At 47.2% G+C, this 25,017-nt stretch overlaps 2 protein-coding genes across 11 annotated transcripts in view; one reads left to right on the top strand and one right to left on the bottom strand.

The window, feature by feature from the left end:
• Nucleotides 1–70: 70 nt before the first annotated feature.
• USP20 (ubiquitin specific peptidase 20) lies at nt 71–22,202 on the top strand. 2 transcript variants are annotated; one of them, XM_056505178.1, is made up of 25 exons: nt 71–187; nt 3,104–3,214; nt 3,582–3,635; nt 4,290–4,352; nt 4,484–4,615; nt 5,203–5,299; nt 5,490–5,559; nt 6,197–6,310; nt 7,398–7,476; nt 8,768–9,209; nt 10,088–10,225; nt 11,402–11,514; nt 11,942–12,114; nt 12,591–12,685; nt 13,126–13,159; nt 13,370–13,415; nt 13,690–13,870; nt 14,323–14,449; nt 14,534–14,703; nt 15,314–15,395; nt 15,672–15,780; nt 16,112–16,214; nt 16,456–16,527; nt 17,189–17,383; nt 21,898–22,202. In XM_056505178.1, exons 2-24 carry the CDS (start codon nt 3,134–3,136, stop codon nt 17,347–17,349), a joined length of 2,736 nt encoding a protein of 911 aa, XP_056361153.1. In that variant the 5' UTR covers nt 71–187; nt 3,104–3,133; the 3' UTR covers nt 17,350–17,383; nt 21,898–22,202. The 2 variants fall into 2 exon arrangements, with proteins under 2 accessions (XP_056361153.1, XP_056361154.1); XM_056505179.1 differs by lacking the exon at nt 71–187 and adding an exon at nt 450–528.
• Nucleotides 21,496–25,017, bottom strand: part of FNBP1 (formin binding protein 1) — a 92,784-nt gene continuing 89,262 nt past the window's right edge. For all 9 annotated transcript variants that reach the window (XM_056505195.1, XM_056505196.1, XM_056505201.1 and 6 more), the window contains one exon: nt 21,496–24,557. In XM_056505195.1, the coding sequence (XP_056361170.1) occupies nt 24,550–24,557 (8 nt within the window). In that variant the 3' untranslated portion in view covers nt 21,496–24,549. The remainder of the gene's footprint in view (nt 24,558–25,017) is intronic.

Raw genomic sequence — 25,017 nt, 5'->3', positions numbered from 1 at the left:
GGTCAGTGCTGCCCCCGCCTCCTCCGCCGGTCCCGCCCCGCCCCGCCCCGCCGGGCCCGGCCCCCGCTCCTCCCCCGGCCTGCGCGGCACCGGCCGCTCCTCCGCCGCTTCCCCGCGCTGCTCGGGGCCCGCGGCCCTTCCCGGCGGTGCGGCCTGGGGCGGGGGCGGCGACCCGGGCATCCCGCAGGTGAGCGAGGGCCGCGGGCGGGGCCGGGGCTGGGGCTGTGCGGAGGGAGGGCGGCCGGGCCGCGCCGGGGATGATGCAGCAGCCGCGGCCGCGGGGGCTCCGGGCCGGCTCCTGCCGTGCCCCGGCGCTGGGGCGGCCCTGCACCCCCAGGGCTTGGTAGCGACCCCGGTACGGGACCTTGCAGCTTTGGGCTGTTTCTGCTCAGCCTCGCTCGTGTCCGGCAGCTGGAGCGTCTATCAGGAGAGGACTTGTATATTGGGGGTCTGCTGTGCTTTAGGAGCGACAGAGCGGGCAAGGGGGGATTTCCCGCAGGTGTTTTTGCCTGAAAGCTAAATCTCTAGGTGAGTCGTTGTGTTGTGACCTCCCAGAATAAATCAGAGTTCAGACCTGCTCTCCTTTGCGTGTTGCACATAAACCTCCTGGTTTTCCCATAACTGATGCAGCTGCGAGCCAGGAGCACCTGCTTTCTGCTTCTGCCTTGTCAGTAGGACAGTTCAGTAAATATTTCCTGCTTCAGTATCTCAAGTATAAAATGTATCAGAGCGCAACTGCAGATACTTCTTTCTCTTGGTAGGTTATGCAAGACCCGACCTGGTAGTTGTTTTGTGGATGAGAAGTGCAAAGATTTCTTTTATTTGTGCAGTTGCTCCGAAGAATGTCAGCCTGCATGGATCTGAAACTCCTGACAGCTGGCTCTAGCTTTGGTACAAAAATACACAGTTGTTCTAGGAAAAACAACCAACGAAAACCTAGAAATGTGTTCCTGTAGAAGGCAGAGTCGCTGGGTTTGGCAGCAGCTGAAGCGACTGAAAGTAGGTTGCAGTTACAGAGGAATTGTTCTGACATGCTCGTGCACTGCCTCCCTCAGTGGTGCTCGACAAAGACAAGCCGAAGGACTTGTTTTAGGGTAACTTCTTTTCCCATTATACACAGTATGTTTTGACAAGCACAGTTCAGCTCTCTTGCAGTGCTTTTCTGAAATTCCTGGTTTTCTGAGCAGAATTAGAGCTGTGTGTGCCATCTGTAGCTCTTAGGGCAGAATCGTGGGAGGGCAGAAGTTGAATATTTCCTTCTGAACAGTCATGAACCTTTTTCTGGTGTATGTGGTCAGGGCTGAGAGGCAAAAATGATGTTTCCCTGTGTTGTTCAGAAAGGGAAGATCAGCCCCTCCGTGCTGGAAAGTCTAAAGACATGGTTTTAATTTTGTGGAGAGAGGTGGTCCTCTGAATGCACTGAAGCCATCCACATCCAGAAGACTTACTTAACAAAGTGTGCTTCAAAATCAATTCTCAACTTAAGCTGGTGAAGGTATGGGGTCTGGAATTAATTTAAAAACAGTATTTTGTTCATTAGATTTTCTAGGGGACATCTGGGAGACAGATAAGAAATCAAGGATGGTGAAATAGCAAATGTAGCATTGATACTTTTTTTAATTGGACCAGCTGATGCATTTGGGGAAAGGGATCTGTTTTGGTGAAGGAACTCAGAGCCTGAAATGTCCCAGTTTTATGTGTCAGTCAAAGCTACTGTGCTCTTGTAATTTGTCTTTTAAATCAACGTGTTACAAGGTGCTATGTTCCTTCTTGTGAAGCTGCATGAAATTGCTCTGTAACCTCTGAAATTCTCTTCATAAGTTACTGAGATCCAGGTCAGCCTCCCCGTGGTGTTTTCTACCATGCACATATGATTTCTTCTCCCTTTGCTCCTCCCATCAGTTATTCAGTTCTCAAGAGTGCTGGGAAAACATGAAATTTTCCTTGAGGTTTATCTTCTGCCAAGACAAGGTGCTAGGCAAGCTTTTCCACTCCCAAGATAAGTGTTGCTGATATAGCCTACTAGTTTATTTTTTTTTTTCCTTTTCTCCTTACTGTCAGTGATTCAGACCAGATAACACTGGGAATTGTTTCAAATGTCTTCAAAATGTGAAAAAAGCAGAGTGTAGCTGCCGTGCTGCTGCTGGAGTCATTAACATCAAGTTCATCAGATTTTTCCACTGCTTTGTTGCAATGATGTGGGCTCTTCACATCTGCTTCATTTTCAGCCAACTGTAATATTTTGGATCCTTGTCTGTGCTATTAATACCACTTATCTTCTTTTCTATTTTTTTTAACAGCCATGAGCAAGGTTATTTAAACACGAACTCTTTTTTTTTTATAGCTGCGTGTTACTGATACATGTTTAAAGTCTTTTATGTATTTATGGACCACCATAAAAATGTTTATTGTGTTCATAAGCTATGAAATTATCTGTTCTTGTGGTGCTTGGATGTACAAGCTGGGTAGGACAGTGTGTTGTTATGTTTTGTACAGACTTTGAGTTATGTGGTTAAAATCTACCCATGAAATGGTAAATTCCTCAGAGAATGAAGCCTGCTTATCAGTGTTACAGTTCATTTAAGGCTATTTCTCTCTTGGCCAGCTTCATTTAGAACTAATCATATTTTTAATGTTTGGTGAAGTAATGTAACAATGAAATGTTAGAGTCAGATCAGCACAGTTGGGTGGATGAGGTTCACAGACAGCACAGGCTAAGTACTGGTGTCATAGGCTGCAGCATCTTTCACTTTTCATCAGAGTTACATGCAAATGAGCTAATTAGATTTGTATCTTTGCAGCTGAAGCTGTGCCTGTGTGCCCAGCATTCTGACAGCACATTCCATGATATGGATTATTAGCTTTATTAGTTTCTCTCTCCTCCCCATAGCTTTGCTCCTTCCCTGCAGTACCTCAATGCAGCCACCCAGCAGTGGGGCCAGACTGTGCCAGCCTGTGGGGCTCCAGGTTTACATTTGTTTCAATCTCTGAATCTTAAAGATAGATATGGAACTCTAATATGCAAAACATGCCCAGGTATCTTCTTACAATCATGAGAGCAAATCTGACATGTAGTGAAAGGAACCATCCTTTTTTGTCCTAGGAAACCCTCCTTACATGAGTGTTGGTGAAAATGGGGGATACACGGGACATCTGTCCTCACCTGGATTCCATAGGAGAAGTGACCAGGGATGATCTGCTGCTCAAATCCAAGGTACAGGGTTGTGGCTCTCAGTCCTTTCCCTTTTAGCTGTTGTGCATGGACTTGCATGTTTGGTTTTTGAAGAAAATGCTGCTTATCTCCAGAGAGAAACTCTCTTTCCCCCACTGATTTACCCACATGTCCCATAAAATCACCCTTTGTCACCCCACAAATTTCTCATTGTCATTTTATCCTGCTTGAATGTGTCACTTAGGTGAAGTGATGCAATTGTGTGTTTGATTGGAAGTATGGTGTTAAGGAATGAAATACTATGAGCTGATGGTTGGGCTGTTTTACGGAGAAGTTTCTCACTCTTCAAGAACTTGGTTGCTTAAAAACCAACCAAGCAAACAAACCTTCTTTTATCATGAATATGCAGGGAACTTGCCAGTCTTGTGGAGCTGTGGGACCAAACCTCTGGGCTTGTCTTCAGGTAAAAATGGCTTATTTGTGTGCATGGTGTGATGGGACTTCACTCGAATAGCATTTATGAAATGAAAAAAAAAAGTGTGGGGAGCAAAGAAGGGTTCACAGTAGAACTATACCCTGTTTTTTAATGGATTCCAAGGAGGAGACTCTCTAGGTGAAAGGGTAACACTGTCACAATCAGACAAGATGGAACAGTTCACTCTTTGTAGGGGATTGTCCTTGCTGTTCCCAGTGGGAATGAATAAATTCCCCAGTGTTGGTTTTTGGCTGGGGGTTGCTTATGCTGGCACCTGTGGAGGGGCTGCAGGGTGACACCGTGGAAGTGAGGAGGAGGGAATGCCATGGGACATGCAGGCAGGCAGGGACTCTTTATTTTTATACTGGGATGCCCAGGCTTGGGGCTGCTCAGATGGAGCAATGGCCTTGGAACAGAGACTTTGCCTGGGTGCAAACCTGGTTCCAGGTTTTCTTTCTTAAATCACTTCTAAATTTCCATCAATTCTAAATTTCCATCTTGTTCTGGGCCCTGAATAAAAAACAGGTTAGAAAACTGGCAAGATAATTCTGAAGTTGCTGCTGCTGCTGGGACTAGAGTTACAGAGTTTTCTAGAATCTAACTTGACATGCCCATTGTGCTTTGGCTCTTTCCCCTCTCTAGATTGGTTGTCCTTATGTTGGTTGTGGGGAGTCCTTTGCTGACCACAGCACACTTCATGCACAGGTGAGCTTTTCTCTGTTCCCCCCATTTAAACAGACAGAACTGGATTTTCCCTGTTCCATATTCTGGTAGTCCTGTGCTCCAGCTCAATCCAGCTGCCAGAGGAGCTGTGCTGTTTCATTTTTGATTTGCAGGCCAAGAAGCACAACCTGACAGTGAACCTGACGACGTTCCGTGTGTGGTGCTATGCCTGTGAGAAGGAGGTGTTCCTGGAGCAGCGCCTGGCCGCGCACCCGCCCGCGCCCCCCGCCAGCTTCCCTGAGCCGGTGGGTCCGTCACACAGGGCAGCCCTCAGTGCTTGGCAAGCTTTTGTTTGCCAAGTGATTTCTGGGGAGACCTTCACTGAAAGTGGCTGCCTACAGCCAGAGGACCACTAGCCCTTACAGGATCTCCCAGCAAAGAGACAGATGGCTTAGGGCTGGGAACTAGATGACCTTTGCAGTGCCTTCCAACCCAAACCATTCCATGATGCTATGGTTCTATGATTTAAATATCCATTCTGACTTAAATTTTAACCTTTCCAATGGGGCATCTGCGTGTGAGAAGAGCCTGTCTGTCACATTTTCATTTCCAATGCGTGGTCCATGGAAATTTCAGCTGTCAGACCAGAAACACCATGTACTTGTGATACTGCTGCTCCTTCCTGATATTTCTTATCATGTGTACTGGAAGCAGTAATGGAACTATTTCCACTCCCTGCTCCCTCAGTGAGAAGGGTAGACAGTGCAACCTGTTCTTTCTTCTCCTACTTTTCTTGAAGGCTGGCTTGATTTATATGTAAGATAATATCTCTCACAGCTCATCTTTCAAAGCAGGTCTGTGACTGATATTCATTTCTCTGTCTTTAATCTAGGATTCTCCTTTGCCTGCTCACCCTCTGAAAGCTGTTCCGATTGCAGTGGCTGATGAAGGCGAATCTGAATCAGAGGATGATGATCTGAAACCAAGAGGTAACTTTGCATTGAGTTGATGAAAGAGCTGGCAGGGCAACTCTGCACTCTGTAGGAGCTGCACTGAGAGGGTTCCTGGAAGCAGAATGTGGAGACTGCCTAGAAAGGGCTGGATTCCCTCTCCTTAGGGAGGAATATAGAAAGTAGCACATCTGGAAAGTGATTCATCCCTCTCTTGTTTGTGCTTTAGGCCTTACTGGAATGAAAAATCTTGGGAACTCCTGCTACATGAATGCAGCACTTCAGGCTCTCTCAAACTGGTAGGCATTAGGGCTTTCAGTATTAAATACTGTATATATTTCAGTATTAAATACTGTATATTTCAGTATTATTTCTCTTGCTGTGGAGAGTCTTAGCTGACTTCACTAAATACTAAAAGTATCACCTCTGATCTGAAACCTTCATGAGTCTTGCAAAGAGAGATTAGCCAGACTGGGGACAGAAAAAAATAGTGCTTTTTATAAGGGCAACAGAAGTGTTGCAGAAGGAAATTGAGGGACCAGCCAGTTCATGGCTGTGTACAAGATTCACGTTTAGATGAATGCTTGAAATAAAACTTCATCATTTCTGTTGCAACAGAAATTATTTAGCCCAGAGAAGGCCATGTCATATCTATGTGTTCTCCCCACTGATGTCATTATAATAACCTATATCCTAAAATATTCTCTAGCCATCCTGCTGAAAACTAATTCCAGGATCTTTTCTGTACTGAGGACAGGTGCAGATCAGCCTTTTTCACTTGATCCAAGTGAGGAGTCACATGTGCATCTAGAATCACTTCTTCCCTTGGTTTCAAATCATGATTTTGATAAGGCCTGCATGAAGTTTTGATAAATAAATAGAAGCAGAGGAGAAATTTCTGTGGGCTGAATTCTTCTCTTTTTCCTTCTCTTGTAGCCCACCTCTCACACAGTTTTTCCTGGAATGTGGTGGTCTGGTCCGTACGGATAAGAAACCTGCCCTGTGCAAGAGTTACCAGAAGTTGGTGTCTGAGGTTTGGCACAAGAAACGGTGCGTGGTGACCCCTGCTGTAACCTGGCCAGGCTTCAGAGGTGTGTTAGTTCTGAGGTCAGGCAGCAGCAGAGAGGAAATCTGATCCTCAGGGACAAGTGCATTGTCTGAGGCAGTGATTTCACCCCCTGCATGGATGGGGATGTGAGGATTCCCTGGGATCCAGGAGACCCCATGTCCTGCTGCTGGAGATGAAATGGGCACATTGATGGCAGTGAAAAGAATTCATTCTTAATATTACAGTTTTAAAAAGTAACTAAATATAGTTCCCCTGTTGGCAATGAAGAAAAAATTATGGACTAAGGGAATACTTGGGGCTATCTCCAAGTATTTTATGTGGACTTCAGTGGCCAGCACTTAATTGCACTGCTCTTGATTAGCAGAAAAATTGATGATTTGGATGGAAAAAGTGATTCAGAGATTTTTATTGAATAGAGTGGGAAATGCAGGTAACATTTTGGGAAATGTTTGCTATTGGTTCAAATTCCAGATCAGTTCAGAGGACAGTGCAAAATTATGTAGTTCTGTTTAAATCTGAAGATGTCTGTGCAAGAAATTAAACACCATTAAAACAGGAATTTAAATGGCATTGCATGTTTGCCTCAAGTTCATTATTAAAAAGTAATAAGTAAGACATGGATCAAGGTGAACTGTGGAGGAGTAGGCTGCAAGCTTTGAAGCAATATCATGTCATTTTTAACATTGATTTGATTTACCTCATTTACTGAGTGGTCAGCATGCCCAGATTTTGAGACAGACATGGCTGGAAAATCAAACAGAGTAACTAATTGCTAGACTCTGCTCTGGAAAGAATCACTTTCCACACTCAAAGTGTGACAGAGCTGTAAGTGAAATGTGTTTTGGGGAAGGGTCTCTCTGGAATGACAGACTGAAATGGCTGCAAGGTGTTTTCTGTCTCTTGGTGTGTTTGTCACCCAGCTCATGCAGAAATCTCTGCCCAGGCTTTGCAGATGCATAATTAACTTAACTGCACACCACACCCTCTGTTATGGCCTGTTAGACAAACTGGCTCCAGGCCTGATAAGCAAACTGACTTTTTCTTTTTTCTTTTTCCATGTCTAACCAGCCCGAGTTATGTTGTTCCAAGCAGTCTATCCCATGGAATCAAGCTTGTCAATCCCATGTTCCGGGGCTATGCACAGCAGGTGGGGCCTGAAAAAACCCATGCCATTGTTCCAGAGATGGTGGGAATTTAATGCTTGCAGTGTGTTCAGAAGGAAGAGCTTGAGCTCAGGGGTCATGGCCTTTCTGTATCAATATCAGTGATCTGATACAGCACTCGGGTGGAATTTGGGAGATGTGGTTTCTTTTCCAAGCTTGCCTCTGGCTTGTTGGTACCAAATCAGTTAATTTTCTCGTGTCAGCTTGCTCACCTCTGAAATTATGGTGGTCAAATCCTTTGATTTGAGATCTATTGATATCTGCTCTATAAGAGTCTGGTATTATTTGTTCATGTCAGAGCTGAGGAACCTGGATAAATCTGCACTAAAAAGTCATGAATGTTCTGTATTCTTTTCTGGGGAATTACAGCAAAACTAAGTCTTATTTAAAGGTAGTATCCTTTTTTTTTCCCCTTTGAAGTCTTTATCAGTGTAGCTCTTCTGTTTGTTCTTTATAAAAAAATGTAAGCAACGAACTATGATTAGAAAATTTACTAGAGAAGTGACAGTGCATCAAAACTGTGATAGTGACAAGAAATCAAAACAAAGAATAAAAATAATGATTAATGAAGGAACTTCTATATTTGTCTTTGATGTGAATACATTGGATTGGAAAACTCTGATCTGAAGAGATAAATTGGAAAGGTAGGCAGGGCAGGCTAAAAGCCAAACTTCATGAAACAACTGAAACGTCGTAATTAACTTTCTGCAGTTGTCAAAATACCAGCTTGCTTTCCAGCAGCTCCTTTGAAGCCAGTGTATCAGCTCTTTTACCATGTATTATGAATGTAGGAGCTTGCACCTAGACTGTATAGCTTTGGGTTTCTGGTTCCTCTCCCTGTTTATTAAAGATTTTAATCTGCCTTCTCTAAGAGGTGTCTTGCCATGAGCAGAAGTCAGTGTTCTAAGATGTGTTTGTGGGTAGGAGTCTGTTCTCCAGGACTTGTTGTTTTCATCAGGTTTTTCCTTGCTTTTCCCCTATTATCTGTGGCAAACCCCCTGCCTTCTGCAGCTGTTCTCTGGCTTTTCAAAGTCTTTCAGCTGAAGACACTCAGATTTTTTAAAAATTGGGCCTTTAATTATTTAGGAGTTGAAGCATTTCTGTAACAGACAGGCCTTTGGTGCATGGCCCTGTTTTAGTTGAGTCTGTGTGCTGCAGAGCAGTTTCACCTTTGTGGGCACTCCTGGAATCAGCTTTGAGTGGAGCCATCTCCTCTTTTTCCCCTCTCACTGCCCCATTTCTGGCTGGATACTGACATGGAATCTTGGTTTTCAGGACACCCAGGAGTTCCTGCGCTGCCTGATGGATCAGCTCCATGAGGAACTGAAGGAACCAGTTGTTGCAGAGACGAGGGATTTGGACACCAGTGACCAGGAGGACAAGCGGGAGGGCGACCGAAGCCCTTCGGAGGACGAGTTCCTCTCCTGTGACTCCAGCAGTGACAGGGGCGAAGGAGAGAGCCAGAGCCGGACCTCAGGGAGCATGGGCAGCAGCTCCCTGGCAGAGACAGAGCTGCTGATCCAGGATGAAGCAGGGAGAGGGATCTCAGAGAAGGAGAGGATGAAGGACAGAAAGTTCTCCTGCGGCCATCGGCGCAGCAACTCGGAGCAGGTGGATGAGGATGCAGATGTCGATACCACAATGATGCCAGTCGATGGCAGAGCCTCACCTGAGATGCTGCCAGCTCCCTGTCCTGCCAGCCCATGTAGAACACCAGGTATACCCCTTTTCCAGTCAGGATATTTCCAGGAGGATGTGTTCCATCCTCCACAGGCACTGTGGTGTAGTGTAGTGGCATGCACATAATGTGATTGTTCCTTCTTTTTGGTTCAAAAGATTTTGCAGATAAGGTTTTCCTCAGTCCCTGCCTTTGTGCACAGTTGCTTCTGTAAGGAGGTGTATTTGGAGAGCCAGAGAGGTGCTTAACCAGGCTGTGAGCTGAGTAAAGGCACAGCAGTGAGAGCTGCCTCTGCCAAGCCTGCAAACACTGTATTGATGCCTTTTAAGAAAAAAGGTTTGGTGTGTATGTCTCTTCATTTGATATGCTGGCCTGAGGAAATATTAGCTGTGCAAAAAGCATGGCAGAAGGTATTTGCTAATGTTGGACTGTGGACCTTGGAGAGAGAAAAGGGAGAGGCACAGTTTGAGTATTTCTGTGTCTCAAGGAAAAGAGCAGCAGTGTGGAGTCACCTCAAGCTGAACATATCCGATCTTTCAACGCTTCTTTATGTAAGAGTCTTACTCTGCCAGCTGGCACTGAAGGCAGCAATGCTGTCTGTGTGGTTAAGGGCTACAGGAGCAAGCTGCAAAAACTAATTAGTCATAAGTGTGAAGAAATGGCAGGTTGTTTTTTGGTGTTTTTTAGTATGTAATTATTAGCTGTTAGATACAGCTCACTGTGCTCTCTCACCCATGACTGAGGGAGCTGTGTCTGCCAGCCTGTGCAAGAAGGACACTTAATGGACACTGAACTGCACCTTTGGGGAAGATTCTGTGCTGGAACACAGAGCTAGGCTGACACAGATTGCAGTGGAGCTGCCTTTGATAACTGGGGTTTTCAGCAGTGCCCTTTTCCCTCCCCGTTTTCCCAAACAGAACCTGACAATGATGCCTATGTGCGCTGCTCCTCGCGCCCTTGCAGCCCAGTCCACCATGAAATGCACTCCAAGCTCTCCAGCAGCCCTCCCCGCTCCAGTCCTGCCAGGCTTGGACCTTCCTACATACTCAAGAAAGGTAGTGCAAAAGGGGATTGCTGAGGGGCAAAGTGGGGAGCATGTAGAGGAGGGGAGAGAAGGGATCCATCATGATTCTTGATTAACAGATGTAAGGAGTGCTGGTTCCCCTGGACATCAGTGTGTTCTAAAATAGTATCTGGCAAAGACTGCAGTAAATCTGCAGATAAAGTCAAGATCTGGGCACAGTGATGTTCTAGTGTGTTCTGATACTGGAGCCTGAAATGATCCATGTCTGCATCTGTGTGCTGTGTTTGTCATTAATAAAATGGCTCTGAAGTTCCAGGCACAAGCTCTGTCCCTTTAGGGGTGTGTAGATACATAAACATTTGTCTGCCAGACTTGAATTTCATGGCATGTGGGCAGAGAACAGTAAGATGCTGTTACTGACAGAGCTTCCTGCCTCTTGGACATCTTGGGCTCACAGGAATGGAATTAGGGCTGCAGATGTCCCTGCAGTCAGGCTGCAGAATGGAGCCTGGCTTGTGTTGTTATCAAACTGCTCCCTTCATCCCAGAGCAAATTGCAAATCAAAATCCCTCAACACTGCATAGTCTGCAAACACAACAGCTTGTGCTTGTACCACTGTCCCTCCAGCTGCTCCATGAGGACGTTGTTTCTTCAGCCCCTTGGCTGAGGTCAGCACAGCTGCAGATGTTCTGGCTGCATGAAAACCACTCTGTCTGCCTGCACGTGTGGGGACAGGGTTTGTTGTTGAACAAAACCTTGCATTTGGCCAGTCCCTGCTGTGGAGAGTCCTCTCCAGTGCAAGACACTTGGGGAACACGTGGTAAATGTCAGAGGGGAGAAAAAAAGGACAAAGTACAGAGGCAGGTGAGAGGAAGTGAAATGCAAAGCTTGGAGCAAAATGTCACAAGGCCTCAGAAAACGAGGGACTATCTGTAGCAGGGCTGGACTTCTAAACATGTAAAAGGCTGGAAGCAAGAGTTCCAGTACAACAGTTTCTACCTCCTGAGAGCTGGCTGGTGTTGGTTCAGTTGCTGCCTCTCCCTTGTACCACACACAGCAGCAGAACCCTCCGTGTCTTTTCACAACTTGCCTCACCATGTCCCTGGAACGGGGTCTGAACATCAGGACAATGCTTGTCCTGTGTTGTTATGTGGTTGTGTGACTCTGTGGATCTGTGAGACTGAGGGGGCCAATCCTTGTTTTCCAGCCCAGATGCAGGCTTCTGGGAAGAAGAAGAAGGAGCTCCGTTACCGCAGTGTGATTTCCGACATCTTCGACGGCTCCATCCTCAGCCTGGTGCAGTGCCTCACCTGTGACAGAGTGAGTGTCCTGGGCCCTCCCAGTCACCCAGCACAGGCTCTGTGCTTGTAGATCTCTTCCAAGGGAATGGTGTTGCTCTTCCCAAACCCTGTGGGGTGCAGCACCTGCTCACATGGTGATGGCAGGGGAGGTGTGAGAAGCTGCCGCGCCAAGGAGATGTGTTTCTGTGTTTGCTGATCCGTGTTACTGAGGTGACCCAGCAGTGTCACATTCACATTAGGAAACTGAGTCCAGTGCTACAGAAACCATGACAGAAGTCAGTGCTGACAGCAGGGAAGAATAATAATCTACAGGGAGTTGCTCCTGCTGCCAGCTCAGGTTTCCAGCCTAGGCTGAACCCAGGCAGTGATAAAAGGTGATGAAGGTCAGGTGCCAGTTCCATTACACACACGGGAAACCCAGATCTCTTCCTCTTGGATATTTCCAGGTTTCTACAACAGTGGAGACATTCCAGGACCTGTCACTCCCAATCCCAGGGAAAGAGGACTTGGCCAAGCTGCACTCTGCCATCTACCAAAACGTGCCAGCCAAGACAGGGGCATGTGGGGACAACTATGCCTCCCAAGGCTGGATTGCTTTCATCATGGAGTATATCCGGAGGTGTGTTCCCTTTGCAGGACCTGTTTTCTGGGATTAGCCCTGCAGTGCTGGATAGTAGCTGTCCCTGACCAGTGGTGTTAACATTGGGATGTCAGTTGGAACCATTCCTTGGAGGACAGTGTGGTACCTCACAGGGCTTTGAGCCTTTTCATCTGAACCAGTTGTTACTGCTCCTGTAGATCTCACACACCTTGAGAACTCCTGTGCAGCTGATCACCCCTCGCTGCTGCCTCAGACTTGCCCTCCAGATCAAATTAATTCCCGATGCAGTTCTCCAAATAATTTCCAGTTTGAGTAGGAACATCAGCTTAGAGCAGTTGTGCTTTCCCTGCTCCTCTGGAATGTGGGATGAACTTAGGACCTACAGCTAGAAGGAAATTTATCATCCACTTGGGCTTTTGTGTGCCAGAGTAATTTATTTATTTTTATGTGCACAGCTATTTTATTTATAACTCTTAATCCCTTCTCCTCTGCAGATTTGTGGTGTCCTGTATCCCTAGCTGGTTTTGGGGTCCTGTGGTGACACTGGAGGATTGCCTTGCTGCCTTTTTTGCAGCAGATGAATTGAAGGGTGAGTTTTTTCTGTGGTGTCTGACAGCATGGAGGAACATTCCATGTGCATTTTGAAGGCAGATTAAATCGCCTAGAAATCCTGCCTTGGTGTGTCATTAGAGACTGGCAGTGCCAAAAGTTGGCAGCTCAGCATCTCTGAACAGGAGGGAACTTTTCTACCTGCTCAGGGGTGGGAAATCTGGGTGAGAGTGTCAGAGAGGAGCAGGCAGAGCTGTTGGTTGGTTGAGTACTGTGGCTCCTCAGTTTTTGCACTTTCTCATCATTCCTGCTAATTGGCTGCATCCCTTTCTTGCCTACACTTACTGAGAGGAGTTTTGATCTCTTATCCTGGCCTGCCCAAAAGGCTCTTAATCTGCTTTCTCTGCACTGTCTGCAAAGGTAGCTGTGTCAGCCTTGTATACTCTGAGCAGCTGCATAATGCCTCTCCTCTCTCTACAGGGGACAACATGTACAGCTGTGAGCGCTGTAAGAAGTAAGTTGGCATTATCTGTATTGTGTTGCATGTCTGGAGTTTTATTTCTGGAATTTTATTTCTGTGTACTGCTGTCAGATATTTTGCTGTGTCCTCTGCCTGGACAATTCTGCTGGAATTCAGGATTTGTCTTGGATTCCAAAGTGAGCAAGACCCAGCTATGCCTTTGCTGTAGAGAGTCCTCACAGCTCGTTTCTTTTCCTCCCCCAGGCTACGGAATGGAGTAAAGTACTGCAAAGTCCTCCGGCTCCCAGAGGTGGGTAAAAGCACATTGTTTCCTAATTCTCTTCTAGCAGCCACTGAGGAGGTCAGGAGGCCAGAGGTAGAATAAAACCAGCAGGTTTTTTGGTGGCAAAATCTTGTATTTAGATCAGAAGAGACTTTCTCAGTCTAAGCTGATGAGCCAGCAAGATTCACGAGAAACAGGCAAAGAACTGCAAAGATCAGACACACAGAGATGTGCTGTGCTGTGCTCCCAGAGCTCCCATGGCAAAACTGCATTTCATTGTCCTCTGTCCTTGATCTTTTAGATCCTTTGCATCCACCTGAAGCGGTTCCGGCACGAGGTGATGTATTCCTTCAAGATCAACAGCCACGTCTCCTTCCCCTTGGAGGGGCTGGATCTGAGACCTTTCCTGGCCAAGGAGTGTGTGTCCCAGATCACCACCTACGACCTCCTGTCAGTCATCTGTCACCATGGCACTGCTGGCAGTAAGTCCTTCTCTGCAGGAGGAGCATGGCAGGAGTGTGAGTGAGGCAGGAGTGTGGTCAGGAGCAGCCAGCACCTCTGCTGGCCTGAAGGGCAGCATAAGACCCCCTCCTTTCTCAGCTTGAGCAGCCTCTGTCCTTTGGAAAATGAATTGAGCAGCTTCTGACAGATCCCCTGCAGCTCTTTCAGCCTCCCCACAGGCTTGGCTCAAACCCTTTCCCACTGTTCAGTCTTGCTGAGAGGCTCTTCCAAGGAAGGCAAATCAGGGTGACAGTGCCAGGCTGTGCTGCTCCAGCAAAGCTTGCCTGAACAGGAATTATCCTTTTTTTTTTTTTTTTTTTTTTGCCTCTCTGTTCTGTGCCAGCAGCTAATCCTGTTTGTGCTGCTGACATTATCCCAGGCCTGCCTTCTGTCTGCACTGCAGATCCCAGCAGTGTTGTGCTTTCTGTTGCAGGTGGCCACTACATTGCCTACTGCCAGAACGTGATCAATGGCCAGTGGTACGAGTTCGATGACCAGTACGTCACCGAGGTCCACGAGACCGTGGTGCAGAATGCAGAAGCCTATGTGCTGTTCTACAGGTGAGCTGTGCCCTCAGCCCCTCCCTGGGTACAGAGCACCTGGAAATGCATTTCCCAGCTGGAGTTCTCCTTCCCCTGCTGCAGGAAGAGCAGTGAGGAGGCTGTGCGAGAGCGGCAGAAGGTCGTGTCCCTGGCCAGCATGAAGGAGCACAGTTTGCTCCAGTTCTACATCTCTCGAGAGTGGCTCAATAAATTCAACACCTTTGCTGAGCCTGGGCCCATCACCAACCACACCTTTCTGTGCTCCCATGGAGGTAAGGCTGCTGCAGCTGGGAGCAGCACCTTTGGTGCTTCCTGGGGTGCATTAACAAATGCAGGAAAAAGCTCCAGCTGCTGTCCTGATATGAGAAAACTGCAGTGGGATCCTCTTGGCAGAAACTCCAGCCTGCTCAAGGAGGGATGAGACAATTACCCATTGTGCTGCTGGATGGAGGCCTGGAGGGTTGTTTAGTGCTGGGAAACAACAGTTTTCAGTTCTCTGTGTTTAAAAACAAACCTGTAGAAAGCAGATAGGGCAGGGTTTATCTATGTTACCCTGTCAGTAGGGCTGGCCCTCGGGGATTGTTTGGAGAAGGGAGCTGATACCACATCTGACTGTGCTGCTGTTTCATCAGCCATGCTGGGGAGCACTCAGGGTTGTAAATCTCTCTTCTCAACAAGAAATGAAGCACTTGATTAGAAATTGGGGCTGTGGATTGAGAAACCTCCACAGTTAATGAACTTATGACCATCTTTCATTAGCAAAGGATGCAGATTCTGGGATCAGAGTTCTCAGAAAGGAAAATCTGCCTTTTAATTTGTATCTGTTGTATACAGCAATAATGAGATTCCTGATTAACTCTTCCACTTGCCTTTCTTCCACAGGGATCCCTCCTAATAAATACCATTACATTGATGACCTGGTTGTGATTCTGCCCCAAAACGTGTGGGAATATCTCTACAACAGGTGAATATGGCCATTCCATTCTTTCTCCCAGTATTTGTAGAGTGTCCTGATCTAAGTCAGGATGAGCTGTATCAGTGCCTGTCCCAAAAGGACAGCAAGAGATAAGCCAGAAGAGCAAAAGTGTGGCTGAGTAAAGGCAGCCACAAAAAAAAAATCTGTGCACCTTCCTCACCTGGGAGTGTCTGGAGCAGTATAAAAATCCCTGTCTGTGGGATGCAGGGCTGGGAATTTCCACTCTGGTGCAGCTCTCCATTGCCCTGCCTCTCCCTGTGCCAGGTTTGGGGGTGGCCCTGCTGTGAACCATCTGTACGTGTGCTCCATCTGCCAAGTGGAGATCGAAGCGCTGGCCAAGCGCAGGAGGATCGAAATCGACACCTTCATCAAGGTTGGCATGGGGAGCAGCTGGGGCAAGGCAAAGGGCAGGGGGGAGGTGGAGACCTGGGAAACTCCTGCCTGCTCCAGAGCATGAGCTACAGCAGGGCCTGGGGGTTCCCCAGTGCACAGGGGCAGCTGGGGTGTGAGAATGCTGTGCAGACACAAAGTGTGAAACCATCTTGTCTTGTGCCTGCTCTGGTGAGCAGAACCAGGGTGTGAGGAAGGAATTGCATGGGGTTCTTCTGGAGAATGGCAAGGCTGCCTTACAGCTAATGGAAGGAGCCCCCCAAGATCTCAGGAGTGACTAAGTCCTTCCTGTATCTCTGTTGCTGCTCTCCCAGCTGAACAAGGCTTTCCAGGCAGAGGAGTCTCCAAGTGTCATCTACTGTATCAGCATGCAGTGGTTCCGGGAGTGGGAGGCCTTTGTCAAGGGCAAGGATAACGGTAAGGAGCAGACATGGGGCTCTGCCAGGGGGCAGCAGGAGTGGAACTGAGTCCATGTGCTGGGTCCTGGCTGAGCACTGCCCTGGCTGGGGTGACAAGGCTGGGCAGGGTTCAAGCACCAGCCATGGGACTGCCTGCAGGTCCCCAGGGCTGGGGATGAGCAAGAGAAGAAGTTAGGAAAGCATCTGAATGTGGAAGCAGCAAGGAAATCAGATTATTTTTTTATATGTTTGTTCTACAGAACCCCCTGGACCAATTGACAACACCAAGATTGCCCTCACGAAACCAGGAGGCCACGTGCAAGTCAAGCAGGGTAAGGCTGGTGCTTGCTGCCTGTGGTGCCCCTAAAAGGTAAAGGAGATTGTTCCACAGGATCTAGCTGTGCACAATGAAGTCACAGAACAAGATGGTGTTGTGGAGGATGACAGATCTCTGCCCAGCCCCTGCCCTGAGTGAGCCAGTTCTCCAGAGGCAGCTGCTGCATGACCAGATTGCTGCTGTGACTGGTTCTGCAGACCCCCAGCTCCTGCCTTGCTGCTCCCCAGGCCCCTTCTACCATTCCCCTTTGTGCTGGAGCTTTGATCTTGTGTTGCTTTTGATGTGGTCTTCACTCACCATCTGTTGTGGTCCAGCTTCCAAAGTTAAAACAGCCTCAAGTTGTGCCTGGTAAGGTTTAGATTGGATATTAGGAAAAATTTCTATATGGAAAGGATTGTCAGGGTTTGGAACAGGCTGCCCAGGCAGTGCTGGAGTCACCACCCCTGGAGAGATTTAAAGGATGTGTAGATGTGGTGCTTGTGGGCATGGATTGATGGAGAACACACTGGTGCTTCCAGCAGGAGGTGGCACTGCAGGGGCTTTGTGGAGAGACCACTGGGGTCTCCTCCTCCTGGGATGGGCCTGTGGGGGAGCTGTTTGGAGGGGAAATCCTGGTGTTGTGGTGCCCTGACCTTTCCCTGCTGTTGTCCCTGCAGGTGCTGACTACGGGCAGATCTCTGAGGAGACCTGGGTGTATTTAAGCACCCTGTATGGAGGGGGCCCTGAGATTGCCATCAGACAGAACGTGGCCCAGGTGCAGGAGCTGGAAAACCTGCATGGGGAGCAGAAGATTGAAGCAGAGACACGTGCAGTGTGATCTGTGCAGCTGGGGCAGGGCAGGGACAGCACAGGTACCTCTGTGGGGAGGGAGGCTGGCAATCCTGAGGGGTCTAACACCTCCCTTGTCTGGGACTCGAGGTGTGTGCAGCTCCCCAGCACTCCTGGGGCAGGCAGGCTTCCTCCTCCTCCTCCTTTGATGTGGCTCTGAGCACGGGGTGGTGCTGGGAGAGACTGGGACAGAGCTCTGCACCTCACCTGCTGCGGGGCTGCAGCCACAGTCACAGGCTTGTCCTGACCTGAGCCCTCTCCCTTTGCTTCCACCAAACCAGCACTGCCAGCTTGTCCCCAGTGCACTGAGCTCTGCTCCTTTGCAGGTTTTGCTTTTGGCACTTCTCTTTTTAATTCAAATGTGTGAAGATAATGAGAGATTATTTATGTTTCCAGCGGGCAGTGTTGCAACCAGAGAAACCTGTTTTTGAGTCTGAGTAAAGCCACGAGGTCTCCCTGTGGTTTTGTCATAACTTCCTAGTTTTGCTCTTTACAAAATTCTTGCAAATTCAGTTGTAATCAACTAAGAAATTTGGAAATAAGCTATTCCCTTCTCCTTTCACTCCCAAACCCACCTCTTCATGGTCCTGCACAATTTTATTTTCTCTTCTGTCTGATCTCCTATGTTCAGCACATTTTTGGATAACAAAGCTGGAAGGCAAGTCCTCCTTCCCAAAGTCTTCCCCAGACTGACCCTGCCATGAGCCTGTGTGTGTCTCCCCTCAGCTGGTGAGGGGCCCCTTTGTTCCCACAGAGCCCCTTCAGAGGGGGCACCTGGGGCTGGGGAGGGGCCTGGCTGAGCAGGGCCCAGCCTGGTGAAGCAGCTTTTTAGGAACGAGTTCTTTCTGCAAACAAGCCCCCACCTGTGTGCTGAGGTCATTCAAGATGTCCTTCGTGTGTACAGTGGCTCATTTAATTAATTTGCTCCCAGATCTATTGCCACCTATGCAGCAGAGACAGGAATGAGGGCAAAAAAGGCCAAACTCCACTTTTCTCAGCAGGGCTATTCTTAGCCTGTTTTTTGTTCATCTTGCAGCAAGGCATGAGTTGAAATCTTAGCAAGCCTCTGAGTGCAGTTTAAAGGAGGCAGAGCTGCCTCCCAGGGCCTGAGGAGCCAAACTCTGTGTTCATGGTGTGGGTGATGCCACAGTGCCAGACACTGCATGGAGCTGGGACCTGGGAGCTCCTCACAGAAAATGGGAAGAAGGGGGAGGGAGGGAAAGGCTGCTCCTTGACTTAGAGATAGAAGGGGGCATAGAAGAATTTGAGAAAAACATGATCTTCATGTTTCTCTTTTTTTTTCTTTTTTTTTTTTTTTTTAGTTCAAGTGTTTGTTGCATAAAACAACTTTAAAAATTGTCTATAATTGATTCAGCATGTTAATTTTTCAATCCTGTTCATGGGATGCTTGTTTAGACCCAGCCAGACCCTAGGGGAGGTCAGAGAATGAGCCACTGTTGAGATTCTCATTGTCCCAAGCTGTTTCTTCCCCACTGCAGCAGCCTGCAGGGCTGCATGTCCCCATGTGCTGTCTGTGTTCCAGAGGGTGCTGTACAGACTGTAATGACACTCCTGTGCTTCAGTGTTAGACCTTGTGCTGAAAGTGGTACAATAAATACATGTGCATTCAACAAGGCCTGTCTTGCCTGGTGAGAGGGGCTGGCAGCTCCAGGGAACAGGGTGGGGAAGGAAGAAAAACTTTAGAAAATTAAATGTAAAATAAAATCCAGATCGTTCTGGGCAGCAGCAAGAGGAGCCTGAGGCCACTAAACCATTCTGTGCCCATTCAGAGAGCACCTGCCCCCTGTCTCTGCTCACAGGCCTCCCTTCACCTTTCATTAACCCATCTCACCTGAGTGCCTCACAAAGCCTGGGGGCTCTGCATGTGCTCATTGACACATTGACACTCATTGACAATATTATTATCCTGGAGGTAACTTGCAAGGGAAGGAGTTGGAGTTTCATTGAGCTGTTCCAGGATTCTACAGGAGTTTCCTGTCACTGTTGTTTGGCCAAATATCCCTGCTGCTCCATTGCCCTCCCTTGGTAACACACGTCAGCAGCCTGTTCCCCAGGGAACACCAGGCTCTGGGCACTGGGAATTAACTCAGCTTCTAAAGCAGCCTGAGGGGCTGGAGCAGCAGGAATTCCCTGCCCAAGTGAGAGATGCAGCCTCACCTCAACTGGAGCTTGAAATGTTTGAAGCAGAGCTGGAGCTGGGTAATCAGAACATGCTTGAGCAGCTTGGAGTCAAATGTCCAAAGTCAGATCTTAAAAACAAATCTCTCACCTGAGTCCAGACAAACAGCTCCAGGGCTGCTCTGGCAAAGCCAGACTGCTCTGGGTTGCCCTCTGCCTGGACAAGCACTTGAGGGTTAGTTCTGCATCCTGATTTCATCTGAGATCCAGCTGCAGCCTTGCTTTCCTCCAGCTCCACTGGAGGCAGCCCTGGCATTTCTGAGCACACCTCAGACACACTCTGGGAGCCAGTGCTGAACTCTAATCTGTTCTCTTTGCAAATCATTTCCCCCTTTTTTTATCAGGTCCCTTTGCCAATTGCAAAAAAAGGGAGCTGAAAGCTGGGGACTGATGGAGCAAATCTCAGTATTAGATTTCTGCTCCCTCCCCTCAGTTCTGCAGTTGAGTTCCTGTGTGTTGCTCCTGTGCCATTGCTCTGTTGTAACTGTGACAAAAACACTCCATACAAAAACCTTATTTCATTTTTTTTTCTCTGTTCAGCTCTACACCCCCAGCTCTCCCTCACCCTTTTGGCTGCACTGTTTCTATTTAATAGAAAGTCAGCAGTGCTGATTCTGTGAAAGATAAATCCAAGTCAGAGCCAGAGGAACACCCCCTCCTATTCATTATTGCCCAAAGCCCAAGACCAGCAGCCTGTCACAAACAGCCCTGATCTGTCCTGAACTGACAGGGATGTTAATTAGTGCTGGCAAAGAACAACTGAAATCCTGTTGAAGAAATGTAGCAGCTTGACTGTATTAAACAAAAATACTCTCTTGATTATTTGTGAGATGAAAGGACCACCAGGTGTCACCTCCTGAGTGGGAAAACTGCAGATCTTGGCTCTTGGATGGATTCTTTGCAGTGACCTGGACCAAGAGGTGATTGAGAAGCTGGCCAAGAGCTGGGGCTGTTCTCTCAGCTAGACACACAATTATTCACAACCCTGCACACCAGAATGGAATTGTACATCTCAGCCAGAGTTACAGAAATGTGCCTGGATTTTGGATTGTTTGGTGAAGGGAGGCATTGCTGTGCTGGACACATCCACACATCCCTGCCCAAACCCATTCCTGACCAGGCCTGCAACAGCCTCAGTTTTAATATAAAACAAATCAGCATCAAAAACATCTGCCAAGACTTCCAGCTGAACCAGAGCACTCACCACAGGCATTCCATGGTACAACTCTCTCCTGAGATGAAATCTTTCCCTGAGTTTACAGTTCTCATAGGCTCCTACTGAAAAAGCACAAACCACCTGCCCTTCCCAGCACTAACTCCAGCCACAACAGCCCATTTTTCTTTTTCCTCACATGACCAAATTACTAAAACAACAAACAAACAACCAAACCACTTCATTCTCTCTTCAGCACCAGCTGGAAAGGTCAAAGTTTGATAAAATCAAATCTCAGAGTGACCTGATGGGACCCAGCTGTGTGGGACAGAGCCAAATTATTACTCCTGAAAATTCCAGTAGGATATAATATAAAATAAAAACCAAAACCAAAGCCAGCAGGTACCACAAGTGAAAATGTGTCCTCATTTTTCTGAAGAGAGAACTAGGAACAGCACCACACTGGGATGTGCTGATCCACTTGTTCCATGTACATTTTACAGCTGGAAGCAAAACCCAAATCCACCCCAGAGTCAGAAAAATGATGAGTAAGAGAGCAGCTCTGGGGAGTTTTAGTCTTAATTTCTCTGTGGATGAAGCAGCAGGCACAGCCAAGTTCAAATTCCCACTCTCCACATCTGTGGAAGCAGCAGCTCCTGGAGAGCAACAGCTGCAGCTCAACAGAGCCCCAGCAGAGACACCAACTTTTCTGCTGGGGAAAAAAAAGCAACAAATCCATTTTTATTCCTGAATTGCTGATCAAAAGGGCCCAGTGAAACAGCATTTCTGGAATTAAATGTTTATTTAAATATGCAGATGACTTGGTTTCATTGCTACAAGGTCAATATTCGCTTTCCAATGGAAGCACTTTATTTGGTTGAATTCTGTCTCCAGAAATGAATGGGCAACACCAGAACCTTTTACATTGGCAATGAAATCACAACACTGAGATGCCACCGAGATCAGTGCTCAAACACACATACACACACATATACAAATAAAAAAGTGCTCGACATCATCATGTTAAAATAGAATTTGGCTTCTTTTAGGTCTTCTGACATTTCAGGCAGGAAAACAAAAAAAAACCAAAGAGCAATATGCATCAAACTAAATGAACTTCTGAAAAATACTCAGCATTAAACACAACTTTGAGTATCAGTAAATATGTTTTTTCTCTATTTACAGGTGTTAAGAAAGGGCATTAGAGACTTTTGCTGGGGATGATGAAATTTCATGGGAAGTACAGTCCACGCTGCTGGGCAAGATTAGTAAATCCAAGCAGAGTTTTTATAAACCAGTCACATATTTAGTTCTTCAGCATTTGCTAAAGGTAAATTCTACAAAAATTATTCATTACCCTGAATAATGGCAGCAGAATAAACGTGTGCAGACTATGAGATATGACTGTCACTATTTCTTGAATAAGTTTTATGATCCAGGCTTTTTGGGAACTACTTGCCAAGTTTATAAAAACTCCATACATGGTCTTTTAATAAAACTTATTAAATCAGGGATCAATCAGTCAGCTAAAGCTAATGCTCCTTCTACAGCACAATTTAGAAACACAGACATTGCAATTGTTCCAATATTCCACAGAGGCTGACAATAATATACTGTCCACCCAGATTAAATATAGAAAAGCAAACTTTGATCTAATTTTTACATAGATGGCACAACAAGAGGTGAAAATGAATTCTTAGCTGCTGATTCAACAGTGCATTGGACATGAGAATAAAAATACTGCAGCTAAAAATATTGTAAGGATATTTTTGCACACCTGTTAATTGTTCAACCCTTTAGATCCCCTGGCAGGTGGAGACCACAAAGCCACAGGTGCCAACCATGGGGATCCCATTCTGCCTTGATCTGAACAGCTCAGTGAGCACAGCAGCAGCAGTGGTAAGGCAGTGATTTAGGGATTCTGACCCTCCAGTGCTGCACAGCACAGCCCCAGCATTGGAGCTGCCTGTGCTCAGCACATCTGGGTTGGGTTTAAATCACAAACCTTCTGCTGATTCATGCTGGCAACTCTTAAGCACCAATCACACAACAGCTACAGGATGAACTGTAGCACCAAGGAACTTTGTAAAAACAAAAGTTGGTATCTTAAATGGAGAGAAGGGGACAGAATTATGAACACCACACATAACCCAGCACAAAAATCACTTCATCCCCAACATGGAGAGTCTGAGATTCTGGGATGTGTTTTGATGTGCTGACCCTGCAGGACAGCCCAGCAGGCAGCAAAACAACACTCACCTGCCTGCAAACAAACCCTGAGGTTTCAGTTTGGGGTCACTGCCCATAGTGGCTTCCATGTAAAATTTCTCAACTTGTGGGGATTGTACAGAACATGCTGGAGTTGGATTAGAGCCAGTAGATTCCCACAAAAGAGGTGTGGATCCATGAATAGATTTGGCCCTCAAGTGGAAACTGACCCTTGCAGGGCTCAAAATGACCATGACTGTAAAACCCAAACAATGGTAACAATGCAGGGGAAACCAAGTTAGAATATACAAGTTTATAGAAGTTTAGAGAGGAAATTGACCCTTTATTAGGCAGTTGAAGTCCAGATCATGTGATTTTTGGAGATATTGTAGCTCTCTTACCACTGTATGACATGATAAAGTGCAGAATCACTTATCCTACTTCTGCTTCAAACCAACCATGTGAGAACAGGGTGGTCACAATTCCTGTCTGGCTGCTGGGTCCAGGTCCAGTCCATGACAAGATGGGAGAAGGAAACAGTGCTGTTTCTTTTTTTTTCCTTTCCTCTTTTATTCATCTAAAAAAACTCCATTATTCCAACATGAACTGATGAGAACGCACAGGAGGTCATGCAAAAAGAGAAGGCAGGTCTGAAATGCTGAAAAACAAACCAACCAAAAGAAAACTGCAGAGAGATTAAACCATGAGCCACAAAATCAGGTGACCCTGAGGAAGGTGGGCGCAGGCAAGGCAACAGGGCGAGCATGCAGGCTGAAACCAGAGCCAAACAGGCCTGGGAGCAGCAGCAAGGGCTGCCAACCAAAATGCCACTGTCTGTGTCTGTGTGTGTCTGTGTGTGTGTGAGAACAGCAGGGACACAGGAGGGGGCAGAGAGAACAAGCAGGAAAACAAGTACATACGTGAGCTTGAAGGGTTTCAGGAAACAGCAGGGTCAGAGGGGTTTAATACTTGGAATGAGCATCAGCCTGGATTTGAAGAGAGAGAAATAAAGGCTGACAAGTATTAGTGACCTTTTGGGGAAGGCAGAATGTTGAATGGTGGATGTGGATCAGGTTTAATATTGACAGAGCCCAGTCCAGCTGCTGTGACACTGTTCCCAGGGGAGGTTTTCTCCTCCTTTCCACGCTCCCTGCTGAGAGGAGCTGCAGGTTTAGCACTAAAGGCACTGTGTGAAATGCTGATGGACCAGAGTGTGCACCCAGATGGACTGAGGGACAAGGGGACAGAAGACAGACCAGAACATGCTTGGGACTCTCTGGCTACCCCTGATCCAAGGGCAGCCAGCAGTTCCCTGACAGAAGCTGGGAGGGATTGGGTTGGGAGAAGTGTGTGTGATGTTTGACAGAGGGGCTGTGCCAGGCTGGCAGAAGAGTGGGAGAGGCTGATAAGGAAATCTGAGCCACAAGTAGCATGCCATGGAAAAGAGCAAGCATCTGAATGGTACTGGGATGGAATTTAGGTCTGAATTTTTCAAGTGGGAACTCCAGACAAGACTGGGAGTCTGGCTTTCCATGGGTGTGTTTTAACTGCCTGCAGGGTAAACAGACCATTGTGTTTCTCCTTCTGTGACAAGCTCGCCCCGAGGTTCTTGCACCAGCACAAACACCTTTAGGAATCTAAAACATAAGAAAGACAAAAAGAGACTGGATTAGAAAGAGGCTGAGGGAAATGGGGTCCCTGAAGAGCAGCTCTGCCTGCAGGAGGTTAAAGGAAAAAAAGCAATGAAGCATCTGCTGGGTTACAGGGCTTAGGAAGGCTCCTGACTCAGCAGCCCTTCACCCTCAGCCCTTCCCTCCAGCCTGGGATGGGCATCACTGGGACTCTGCTGTGCTCTGGGAGCAAAGCACAGGAGCAGGACCCTGCTTCTGCCACTGAGAAAACAGCTTTTTCATTTTCTGACTGCAAAGAAGCATCTGTTCCAGTGACAGCTCCAGAGACCATCAGTGACACTGAACAACAACAGGAAATTAAATCAAAGAATTTGCAGAGGAATCCAGAGCTTTCCTTTCCACCACAGGCTGCAGAGGCCTTTCCTTCTCAAGGGAAGCCAGGAATGTGCAGGTCAGTGAACCAGCC

Source organism: Oenanthe melanoleuca, chromosome 17, assembly GCF_029582105.1.
Source record: "Oenanthe melanoleuca isolate GR-GAL-2019-014 chromosome 17, OMel1.0, whole genome shotgun sequence".
NCBI classification, from domain to species: domain Eukaryota; kingdom Metazoa; phylum Chordata; class Aves; order Passeriformes; family Muscicapidae; genus Oenanthe; species Oenanthe melanoleuca.
The sequence above is the reverse complement of the archived record's forward strand: the minus strand, read 5'-3'. Positions and strand labels throughout refer to the sequence as shown.